Below are 12379 nucleotides of genomic sequence, written 5' to 3'. Positions count from 1 at the left end.
CTCCCCGGGCCCGTCCCCGCTCCGCCACCCCCGTGCCTTCCTCCCGGGGGGTGCCTCTGTATTGAACCCCTCAAATCCCCCCTCATAACCGAGCCCCCCCCTCCCCCAGGCGGCCACCGGAGGTTGTGGGGTGGGGGAGGGGGGGGGGCGGGGGAAGCTCGGCAAGGGCGGAATTCCCAAAAAAAAACCCCCCCGATCCCGCCAGGCCGAGCTGGGAGGGGGCGCCCGGCCCCCGGCCAGGGGGGGGGCACCGGCCAGAGCCCCCGGGGCCCCTCCCGAGCCATGGAGATTCCCAAGGGAAAAGCGGGAGCGGCCGGGAAGCTCCTGGTGTCCTCCCTGCTGGATTCCAAGGATGAGCTGGAGGAGGTGAGGGGGGCCGGGAAGGGCTCCGCGTGCCCCCCGGATTCCTGGGATGAGGGTGGGATTGGGATGGGGATGGCCGGGATTTGAGGGGATGCTCGGGATTGTTGGGATTTCTGCGGATTCCCGGTGAGGTTTTGCAGCTGTGCGGGGGTTTGGGATCTCCGGGATACCTGGGATCTGTTCCAGGTGTGGGATGGATTTCCTGGCATCTGGGGATTGTCCCGGTGTGTGTTCTGCAGGCCGGGAATTCCCGGAATTCCCACAGGGCTTTTCTGGCTGCACGGATCTGGGATTTCCCTGGGAGTGTCCCGGCTGACAGGGACCTTTTTTGGGGGAAAAAATTCCCTTTTTGGCCACTTTGGGAGCTGCCGGTGGTTGGACACTTGGATTTTGGGATGAAATCCCAATTCCCAATTTCCCATTCTCAATTTCCCATTCCCAATTTCCAGTTTCCCCTTCCCAATTCCCAATTCCCAATTTTTCATTCCCAATGCCCCGTTCCCAATTCCCAGTTCCCAATCCCCCATTCCCAATGCCCGGTTTCAAATTCCCAATTTCCAGTTTCCCATTCCCAGTTCCCAATCCCCTGCTCCCAGTCCCCCATTCCCAGTTCCCAATCCCCATTCCCAGTTTCCCAGTCCCCCATTCCCAGTCCCCCATTCCCAGTCCCCCATTCCCAGTTCCCAATCCCCTGTTCCCAATCCCCCATTCCCAGTTCCCCATTCCCAATCCCCAGTTCCCCATTCCCAGTTCCCAATTCCCGATTTCCCATTCCCAATTCCCAGTTCCCAGTCCCCCATTCCCAATTTCCCATTCCCAATTTCCAGTTTCCCATTCCCAGTTCCATATCCCCCATTCCCAATCCCCCATTCCCAATTTCCCGGTGGATGGATTTGGGCGATTCCAAGGGGCTTCCCTGGAACATCCTGAGTGCCTTTTCCATAAAATTCCAGCTCCCTTTTCCATAAGATTCCAGCTCCCTTTCCCATAAGATCCCAGCTCCCTTTTCCATAAAATTCCAGCTCCCTTTCCCATAAGACTCCAGCTCCCTTTCCCATAAGATTCCAGGTGCTTTTTCCATAAAATTCCAGCTCCCTTTCCCATAAGATTCCAGGTGCTTTTTCCATAAAATTCCAGCTCCCTTTCCCATAAAATTCCAGCTCCCTTTCCCATAAGATTCCAGGTGCTTTTTCCATAAAATTCCAGCTCCCTTTCCCATAAGATTCCAGGTGCTTTTTCCATAAAATTCCAGCTCCCTTTCCCATAAGATTCCAGGTGCTTTTTCCATAAAATTCCAGCTCCCTTTCCCATAAGATCCCAGCTCCCTTTCCCATAAGATTCCAGCTCCCTTTCCCATAAGATCCCAGCTCCCTTTTCCATAAGATTCCGGGCGTTTCGGGGTTTCCCACCTCGGAAGGTTCCAGGTGTTATTCCCGGAATATTCCAGGGCTCTGGGCGGGTCGGAGCAGCCGCTGCCTTGCCGGGGAGATCCGGGGTCACCCGTTTTTCCCAGTTTTTCCCAGTTTTCCCATTTTTTCCCCACGTTCCAGAGGCTGGAGCGCTGTGTCGGGATCGTGACCTCGCTGACCAACGGCCTCTCGGAGCGCGAGGCCAACGACGCCCTCAATGCCCACGTGAGTGCCGGGAATTCCCGCCCGGATCGCCGGAATCCCGGGATGCGGGTGCTGGAGGGGCTCTGGGGGGCGGGGAACTGGGAATTGGGAATTGGGAATGGGAGCTGGGAATTGGGAATGGGGAATTGGGAATGGGGAATGGGAGCTGGGAATGGGGAATGGGAATGGGGAATTTGGGAATGGAGAATGGGGAATTGGGAACTGGGGATGGGGAATTGGGAACTGGGAATGGGGACTGGGAATTGGGAATGGAGAATGGGGAATGGGAGCGGGGAATGGGAACTGGGAATGGGGAATGGGAAATTGGGAATGGAGAATGGGAATGGGGAATTTGGGAATGGAGAATGGGGAGTTGGGAATGGGGAATTGGGAACTGGGGATGGGGAATTGGGAACTGGGAATGGGGAATGGGGAACTGGGAATGGGGACTGGGAATTGGGAATGGAGAATGGGGAATTTGGGAATGGAGAATGGGGAGTTGGGAATGGGGAATTGGGAACTGGGAATGGGGAATTGGGAACTGGGAATGGGGACTGGGAATTGGGAATGGAGAATGGGGAATGGGAGCGGGGAATGGGAACTGGGAATGGGGAATTGGGAACTGGGAATGGGAAATTGGGAATGGGGAATGGGAAATTGGGAATGGAGAATGGGGAATTGGGAATGGGGAACTGGGAATTGGGAATTGGGAACGGGGAATTGGGAACTGGGAATTGGGAATTGGGAACTGGGGATGGGGAACTGGGAATGGGGAACTGGGAATGGGGAACTGGGAATTTGGAATGGGGAACTGGGAATGGGAACTGGGAATGGGGAATGGGGAACTGGGAATGGGGAACTGGGAATGGGAACTGGAAATGGGGAACTGGGAATGGGGAATTTGGAATGGGGAATTGGGAATGGGAACTGGGCATTGGGAATGGGGAACTGGGAACTGAGAATTGGGAGTTTGGAACGAGGAATTGGGAATTTGGGAATGGGGAATTTGGAATGGGAAACTGAGAACTGGAAGTTGGGAACTGGGAATTGGGAACAGGGAATTGGAAAATTTGGAACAAGGAATTGGGAACTGGGAACAGGAAACTGAGAACTGGAAATTGGGAACGGGGAATTGGGAAATTGGGAACGGGGAGTTGGGAACGGGAAGCTGGGAGAGGGGAATTGGGAATGGGGAGTTGGAAATTGGGAATGGGAAGCTGGGAGTGGGGAATTGGGAATGGGGAGCGGAGCCAGGGCTCTCACCCTCATCCCGAGGATTCCCAGAGCCAAATTCCAGTTCATGGTTTCCTACAAAATTCCAGTTGGTCCATTCCCAGCTGGTCCATTCCCAGTTCAAAGGGAACAAGGCCTGGAGCGTTCATTCCCACCCCATTCCCGGATAAGGGAATCCCGTGGGACACATCCAGGGGCTCCGGGTGGGTTTTTCCCTGTGGGAGGCTGAGCTCTTCCCTGAGTGGGAAAGGCTGAATTCCCGGGATTCCCTGGACCTCAGGGAATGTTTTCCCCTTGGAATGGCGGGAAGGGGACCCAGCACAGGGATCTGCTCCCGGTTTTTTTTTTGGGAGTTCCCTTTCAGGGATGAGCCCCTGGAAAAGGAGCAGCAAAATCCCTGGAAGGCTCCTGGGACTGTTTTTTCCACCTGGAATAATCGGGAACCCCTGGATGTCTCAGATTCCAGGATGATTCGGGGGGGGGGGGGGGGGGTGTTTCCTTCCCTTCCCTCAGCTCCAATCCCAGCTGGAATTCAGGATTTTGGAGCTTGGATTTTCCATTCCTCCCTTCCCAGATCTGCAAAGGGACCCCCCAGCACGAGGAGATCTGCCTGGGGCTCTTCACTCTCGTCCTGACGGAGCCGGCCCAGGCGCAGAAGGTGAGGAAAACCTGGGAAAAGGGAAGGAATTCTCCTGGCTGGAATTCCCTCGTTGGCCCGGAACGTTCCCGGCTCCGGCCGTGTCCGTGTGGAGCGGGGAGAAGGGAGCTCGGCCTTCCTCTCATCCCAGGAATTCATTGGGTTGGGCTGTGGGAGGTGAATCCTGGTTTTTCAAGGATCTGTCAGGATTTTCCCGCTTTTTTCCTTTGCCTTGGGGAGGCGTGGAATGGATTTTCCTCATGGAATTTCCTCACTGCGCCTGGATGCCTCCGGAATTCACCGTCCGGAGAAGGGACGTGCTGAATTCCCAGGGAAAACGGATTCCCAGCAGTCCAGCTCCGTTAATTCCACATCCCGGGGCAGATCTGGGAGTGGGAATCCCAAATCCAGGCGCCAGGAATCACCTCATGGAATCAAAACCCGCTTTTCCTGGGAATCTTCCGGCCTGGCTGCTCCCAGTGCTGCTGGGAATGGGATTTTTCCGTGGATCGAGGGCTTTGCTTGGCTCACCTGAGCATTCCCAAATCCTTCCCACAGAGGCTGAATCCCAATCCCTATTCCCAAGGCAAGGAAGGCCCTTCCTGCTTTTCCAGAGCTGCTTTTCCAAAGGGTCATCCCCACTCCCCATGGAATGAACTCCCTCTGATCCCTCTGGGAATGTCCGGGAAGCTCCCGGGGGCTTCCACACCTGGAAGCAAAGGTTGGGAGAATCCCATCCTGCTTTGGAGAGCTGCCATGGGGTTCCTCTGGAATTTTCCTCTGGAATTTTCCTCTGGAATTTTCCTCTGGAAAAGGGAGCAGCGACAGCACAGGGGACCTGGTGGTGGCTGCTCCCGGAATGCGGCGCTTTTCCAAGGAATAATTGGATTTGCTGGAGCCGGGCAGCCGGGCAGGGATTCCTGCCAGGGTTTGGGATGGGCTCTCCCTACCCAGGGTTAACCCTTCCCTGCCTGAGGAGATCCCAAATCCCCCCGGGAGAGGAAAACTGCCGGATTCCTGGGATCTGCTTGGCATGGAAAAACACGGATGGGGGGCTCTGGGGGGGCAGGGACCCAAAATGGGTACAGGACCCCCAAAATGTGGCCCGGGGACCCCCAAAATGTGGCACGGGGACCCCCAAATGTGGCACAGGGACCCCCAAATGTGGCACGGGGACCCTCAAAATCGGCACAGGGACCCTCAAAATCGGCACAGGGACCCCAAAATCGGCACAGGGACCCCCAAAATGTGGCACAGGGACCCCAAAATGTGGCACAGGGACCCCAAAATGTGGCACAGGGACCCCCAAAATCTGCGCAGGGACCCCCAAACATAGCACAGGGACCCCAAATCTGCACAGAGACTCCCAAAATCTGCACAGGGACCCCCAAAATGTGGCACAGGGACCCCCAAATGTGGCACGGGGACCCCAAAATCGGCACAGGGACCCCCAAAATCGGCACAGGGACCCCCAAAATGTGGCACAGGGACCCCAAAATGTGGCACAGGGACCCCAAAATCTGCGCAGGGACCCCCAAATGTGGCACAGGGACCCCAAAATCTGCGCAGGGACCCCCAAACATAGCACAGGGACCCCCCAAATCTGCACAGGGACCCCCAAATGTGGCACAGGGACCCCAAAACTACACAGAGACCCCCAAAATGTGGCATGGGGACCCCCAAAATGTGGCATGGGGACCCCCAAATGTGGCACAGGGACCCCCAGACATGGCACAGGGACCCCAAAATCGGCGCAGGGACCCCAAAATCTACACAGAGACCCCCAAAATCTGTGCAGGGACCCCCAAACGTGGCACAGGGACCCCAAAATCTACACAGAGACGCCCAAAATCTGCACAGGGACCCCCAAAACGTGGCACAGGGACCCTCCCAGACCTTCCCAGGGATTCCCAAAACCTTCCCAGAGATCCCAAACCTGCCCAGGGACAACTCCAGGACCCCCAAATCTGCTCCAGGAGCCCCAAAACGTGGCCCAGGGATCCCCCAGGTGTCCCCAGCTGGGCACAGCCGGCTCCTGCTGCCCTCGGCTCCTCCTCCTCTTCCTCCTCTTCCTCCTCCGGCTTTAATTACTCGGGATGGAGCCCACGGATGATCCCAAGTTTCCCTCGGAGTCCATCCCTGTTCTCTCTCCCTGGCCTCTCATTTAAGGGCTCCATTAATCACTCCAGGGTTAATTAAACAGCCCGGGGGGAGCCCCTGGATTGTGTCAGCCTGGCAAAATCCGAGGAATTCAGGTTCTCCCTGCCCCCCTTCCTCCCCTCCCAGGGAATTTTCCTGGTGCTATCCCGGTTTTCATGGCGTGGGATGAGTTCTCCTCTCTGGCCAGGGACAGCTGGGGTTTATTCCCAAATTTCCGGCGTTTCCCTATGGATTTGAGGATGTGCAAGGGGAAAAGCTGCCCGATCCCAAAGGGAATGGGATTCTGGAATCCTTCCGGTGGGATTTCAGTGCTCAGCCGGGGGCGGATCCCACGGAGCGTCCCTGATCCAGCCTCAAACCCCAGGATCAGTCAGGAATGACCCCACACACGGGGCCTCTCTGCCTTCCAGGATGTTTCTTTCCCCGACATCCATGGATTTGCCCTTCCCCTGGGCACGCTTTTCCATGGCTTTTCCCGTTTTCCCTGCAGTGCTACCGGGACCTGGCGCTGGTGAGCCGGGACGGGATGAACATCGTCCTCAACAAGATCAACCACATCCTCATGGAGAAGTACCTGAAGCTGCAGGACACCTGCCGGACCCAGGTCAGGGAATTCCCTGGAATCTCCTGTTCCCACCGGGAATCTCCTGTCCCCATCCAGAATCTCCTGGCCCCACCTGGAATCTCCTGTCCCCACCTGGATTCTCCTGTCCCCACCTGGATTCTCCTCTCCCCACCCAGATTCTCCTCTCCCACCCGGAATCTCCTTTCCCCCCTGGAATCTCCTGTCCCACCCAGATTCTCCTCTCCCCATCCGAATTCTCCTCTTCCCACCCGGAATCTCCTCTCCCCACCTGGATTCTCCTCTCCCCACCTGGATTCTCCTCTCCCCACCTGGATTCTCCTTTCCCACCCAGTGGGGGATGAGCAGAGGGAAGCGGGGTGGGTTTGGGGCCACCGAGGGCTGGAGTCACCTCGGGAATGGGAATGGGAATGGGAACGTGTGGGGAGCAGAGGGGTCCTGGAGGGCCCTGATCCCGGAATCTCCGTGTCCAGCTGGTGTGGCTGCTCCGGGAGCTGGTGAAGAGCGGGGTGCTGGGAGCCGACGGAGTCTGCATGACCTTCATGAAGCAGATCGCGGGTGAGCCGGGCTGGGGGCCGGGAATCCCCCGGATCCGAGCCGGGAATCCTCCGGACTGGAGCCAGGAATCCTCCGGATCCGAGCCGGGAATCCCCCTGATCCGAGCTGGGAATCCTCCGGATCCGAGCCAGGAATCCTCCAGATCTGAGTTGGGAATCCCCTGGATCTGAGCCAGGAATCCCCTGGATCTGAGCCTGAATCCCCCGGATCCGAGCTGGGAATCCTCTGGATCCGAGCCTGGATCCCTCCAGATCTGAGCCGGGAATCCCCCTGATCTGAGCTGGGAATCCTCCAGATTTGAGCCTGGATCCCTCTGGATCCGAGCTGGGAATCCTTGGGATCCGAGCCGGGAATCCCCCAGACTGGAGCTGGGAATCCTCCAGATCCGAGCCGGGAATCCCCCTGATCTGAGCTGGGAATCCCCCGGATCCAAGCTGGGAATCCTCCAGATCTGAGCCTGGATCCCTCCAGATCCAAGTCAGGAATCCCCCAGATCGGAGCCGGGAGTCCCCCAGATCTGAGCTGGGAATCCTCTGGATCTGAGCTGGGAATCCTCTGGATCTGAGCTGGGAATCCTCCGGATCCAAGCCAGGATCCCTCCGGAGCATGCCCAGATCCCAGCCTGAGCCAGGCAGGACCCACCAGGGTCCATCCCCAGGATCCCTCAGGATCTGTCCCAGCTCAGAGCCCATGGATCTGCATCCAGACAGGATCCCCTGGGATCCCCCAGGATCTGTCCCCAGTTTGGAACCCTCCGAGCCAGATCCAGACAGGAATTCCACAGCCCTTAACTTGGATCCCATGGAGCTGGATCCAGGCAGGATCCCTCAGGATCCATCCAGGCAGGGAATCTCTCCCGGGGGGACGATCCCATTGTTCCCTCTGGCTCAGCCAGATCCGGGAGAGGATCCTGGGACAGGCAGGAAGCGCTTTGCTTCCCGCTGCTGCCGGCTTTTCCCGGGATCACCGGGAATGGCGGAGCCGGCCTGGCAGCTCCCAGGGCACGCGGGGAGCCGCTCATCCCACGGGAAGCCGCTCATCCCACGGGAAGCCCCTCGGAGCGAGCCACGCTCACGCCTTTCCGGAGCCGCAGGAACGGGGCCTCTTCCGTGTTCCCGGAGCCGGGACTGACGCCCGCGGAGCAGGAATTCTGTCCCCCGGTGGGAATTCTGTCCCCCGGCAGGGTCGGGATGCGGAGTGGGAAGTGCCAGCAGGGAAGGGAGGGGAGGGGAGAGCCGGAGCGCTCCGGGTGCGCTGCCAGCACGGAGCAGTTGGAAAAGCTCTGGGAAAGGCGTCCCTGGAAAAGGAATCCTTGGAAAAGACATCCCTGGAAAAGGTGTCCTGTGTCCCCTGGGCCGCTCCTCCCCTGCGGGGCTCCTCTGGCTCCCGCTGCGTGCCCTTTACTGCCATCCCATTGTTTGGCCCTGCCAGTTTTCCATGGTTTTCCATGGTTTTCCATGGTTTTCCATGGTTCTCCGTGTTCTCCACGCTCCAGCCCCACTCCCAGGGACCCACCCAGCCCTCATTCCCGAGCCCGGAATTCTCCCAGGTGTTGTTTCCCCTCCGGAGCCGCAGCCGCCGCCGATGTTTCCCATTCCCGCTGCTGATTCCCAGCCCTTCCCGGAGGGATCGCTGCTGCCTGCGCAGCTCCGCCGGGCTTCTCCCGGTGCTCTTCCAGCACATTCCCAGGGAATCCCTCGGGAAGCTCCGGAGCCGCAGGAGCGGGGTCTCTGCCGTGTTCCCAGGGAATGTGCTGGATCCCGGCAGGAGCAGGGATGGGAGCGGATCCCAGCAGATTTCCCGCTGCTCCATCCAGCTGCTTTTCCTTCCCCGTGCCTTTTCCAGGTGGGGATGTGACTGCCAAGAACATCTGGCTGGCGGAGAACGTCCTGGAGATCCTGACAGAGCAAAGGTACGGCCGGGAATCACCGGGATCCAGCTGAGTGTGGACATTCCCAAAGCGGCAATTCCCAGCTCTTGGTGGGAAGAACCTTCCCGAATCCTCCCCAAGAATCCCAAAGAAAGAATCCCGAATCCTCCACAAAGAATCCCAAATCCCAAAGAAAGAATCCCGAATCCTCCCCAAAGAATCCCAGAGAAAGAATCCCAAAGGAAGAACCCCGAATCCCAAAGAAAGAATCCTGAATCCCAAAGAATCCCAGAGAAAGAATCCCGAATCCCAAAGAAAGAATCCTCCCCAAGAATCCCAAAGAAAGAATCCCGAATCCCAAAGAAAGAATCCTGAATCCCAAAGAATCCCAGAGAAAGAATCCCGAATCCTCCCCAAAGAATCCCAGAGAATCCTAGAGAAAGAATCCCGAATCCCAAAGAAAGAATCCCAAAGAAAGAATCCCGAATCCCAAAGAAAGAATCCCAGAGAAAGAATCCCGAAAACCAAAGAAAGAATCCCGAATCCCAAAGAAAGAATCCCAAAGAAAGAATCCCGAATCCCAAAGAAAGAATCCCAGAGAATCCCAAAGAAAGAATCCCGAATCCCAAAGAAAGAATCCCAGAGAAAGAATCCCAAAGGAAGAATCCCAAATCCCTGTGCGGGCCTCCAGGGAGCTCACGGAGCTCCGGGATCAGCATCCCGGGAATGTTTCCTTCCCGAATTTCCGAGCCGTGGGGGGAGGTTTTCCTTTGGGAGCAGCGCACGCAGCCGATGGCTCCAGGCGTTTCCTGCTCCCGCTGGAATCCTGCCGGGCTCGGCCGCCTGGGAAGCTCAGCCCGGGCTCGGCGGAGCCGCAGGATTCCCGCGGAAGGGCTTGGGAATGGCTCTGGAGTAGCAGAGAATTCCCGAAAATCCAGCCCTGCCCGGGTGATGGTTGGGTGCTTCCAAGGAAAAGCAGCCTGGAATTCCAGGATATTTGGGGTTACTTCCTGGGATTTGTGGTTTAGGAAGGTGGAGGTTGGGATATCGATATCTTTATCGGTGATGTCCTTATCAATATTTTAATCAATTTTATCTGTATTAAGTTTATCGATAATACATCCAGGAAATTTAAATCGTTGAGATCTCTATCAATATTTTTAATCAATTTTATCTTAAATGTATCAATAATACATCCAGGAAATTTAAATCATTGAGATCTCTATCAATATTTTTAATCAATTTTATCTTTATTAAATGTATCAATAATACATCCAGGAAATTTAAATCGTTGAGATCTCTATCAATATTTTTAATCAATTTTATCTTAAATGTATCAATAATACATCCAGGAAATTTAAATCGTTGAGATCTCTATCAATATTTTTAATCAATTTTATCTTAAATGTATCAATAATACATCCAGGAAATTTAAATCGTTGAGATCTCTATCAATATTTTTAATCAATTTTATCTGTATTAAATTTATCAATAATACATCCAGGAAATTTAAATCATTGATATCTATCAGTAATTTTTAATCAATACTTGAATCAATTTTATCGTTATTAATCAATAATAGCTCTAGGAAATTTAAATCAATTCTATCTCTATCAATATTTTTAATCAATATTTTTAATCAATTTTATCTTTTTTAAATTTATCAATAATACCTCCAGGAAATTTAAATCAATTCTATCTCTATCAATTCTTTTTAATCAATATTCTAATCAATTATCTCATTAAGTTTATCAATAATAGCTCTAGGAAATTGAAATCATTGATATCTCTATCAATTCTTTTTAATCAATATTTTAATCAATTACATATTGATTAAGGGTATCTTTAGCAATATTTTTATAAATATTTAAATTAATGTTATCTTTATTGTTTTAAATCAGTATTTTAATTTATTATTTCTTGATTAATGATATCTTTTAGTATGCTTATCAATATTTTAATCAATTACACCTTTATCAATAATATCTCTATAAGTATTTAAATCAATGATATCTTCATCAGTGATATTGTTGTCAATATTTAAATCAATTATATACTTATTATTAATATTTTAATGATATCTTTATCAATAATATCTTTATAAATCTTTAAATCAATGATACCTTTATCAATCATATCTTTATCAATATTTTAATCAATGATATCTTTATTTGTGATCTCTTTATCAATAATATCTCTATAAAATTAAAATCAGTGACATCTTTATTGATTATATTTTTATCAATATTTCAATCAATTACATGTTTATTAGTGATACCTTTATTAGTGATACCTTTATTAGTGATATCCTTATCAATAATATTTATCATTATCTTTATAAATCTTTAAATCGATGATACCTTTATCAATCATATCTTTGTCAATATTTTAATCAATTACATCTTTATCAGTGATATCTTTATCAATAATATTTTTATAAATGTTTCAATCAATGATATCTTTATCAGGGATATTTTTATCAATCTTTTAATCGATTCTATCTTTATTAATAATATCTTTATTAATGTACATTTACCAATAATATCTCTATAAAATTTAAATTAATGATATCTTTATCAATATTGTAATCAATTACATCTTTATCAATAATATCTTTATCAATAATATCTTTATAAATATTTAAACCCATGATCTCTTTATCAATGATATCTTTATCAGTATTTTAATCAATGACATCTTTATCAATGATATATTTATTAATGATACCTTAATATCTCTATAAATATTTAAATCAATTCTATTTTTATCGATTTTTTATCAATATCTTCCTCAGCGATGTCCTTATTAATGATAATTTAATTAATATCTTCATTAATAATACATTTGTCAATGCCTATCGGTTCTATATTTACCGCTAATATCGTTATCACGATATTAATTATCATTATCGCTTTATTAATTATCGTTATTATTATATTAATTAGTTATCATTATCACAATGCTAGTTAGTTATCGTTATCACTATATTAATTAATTATCGTTATCACGATACTTTAGTTATCATTATCACAGCATTAATTAATTTTGGTTATCACTATATTATTATTATCGTGATACTAATTAATTATCATCGCGATAGTAATTAATTAGTTATTGTTATCACTATATTATTTAATTATCATTATCGCAATATTAATTATTTTATATCGCGATAGTAATTAGTTGTCGTTATCACTATATTAATTAATTATTATCGTGATATTAATTAATTTGTATCGTGATAGTAATTAGTTATCGTGATCACTATATTAATTAATTATCATTATCGCGATATGAATTAATTACTATCATGATAGTAATTAATTAGTTATTGTTATCACTATATTAATTATCATTGTCGT

The 12379-nt window shown here is 50.6% G+C and overlaps 1 protein-coding gene across 1 annotated transcript in view; it reads left to right on the top strand.

The window, feature by feature from the left end:
- The window catches only part of INTS3 (integrator complex subunit 3), a 44067-nt gene that overhangs the window by 241 nt on the left and 31447 nt on the right, over window positions 1–12379 (top strand). The window contains exons 2-7 of the mRNA XM_082298817.1: window positions 206–366; window positions 1914–1997; window positions 3784–3867; window positions 6497–6610; window positions 7063–7147; window positions 8993–9059. Of these exons, the coding sequence (XP_082154943.1) occupies window positions 283–366; window positions 1914–1997; window positions 3784–3867; window positions 6497–6610; window positions 7063–7147; window positions 8993–9059 (518 nt within the window). The 5' untranslated portion in view covers window positions 206–282. The remainder of the gene's footprint in view (window positions 1–205; window positions 367–1913; window positions 1998–3783; window positions 3868–6496; window positions 6611–7062; window positions 7148–8992; window positions 9060–12379) is intronic.

Source organism: Coloeus monedula (genome assembly GCF_965178545.1).
Source record: "Coloeus monedula genome assembly, chromosome: 29".
Lineage (NCBI taxonomy): Eukaryota > Metazoa > Chordata > Aves > Passeriformes > Corvidae > Coloeus > Coloeus monedula.
The sequence above is the reverse complement of the archived record's forward strand: the minus strand, read 5'-3'. Positions and strand labels throughout refer to the sequence as shown.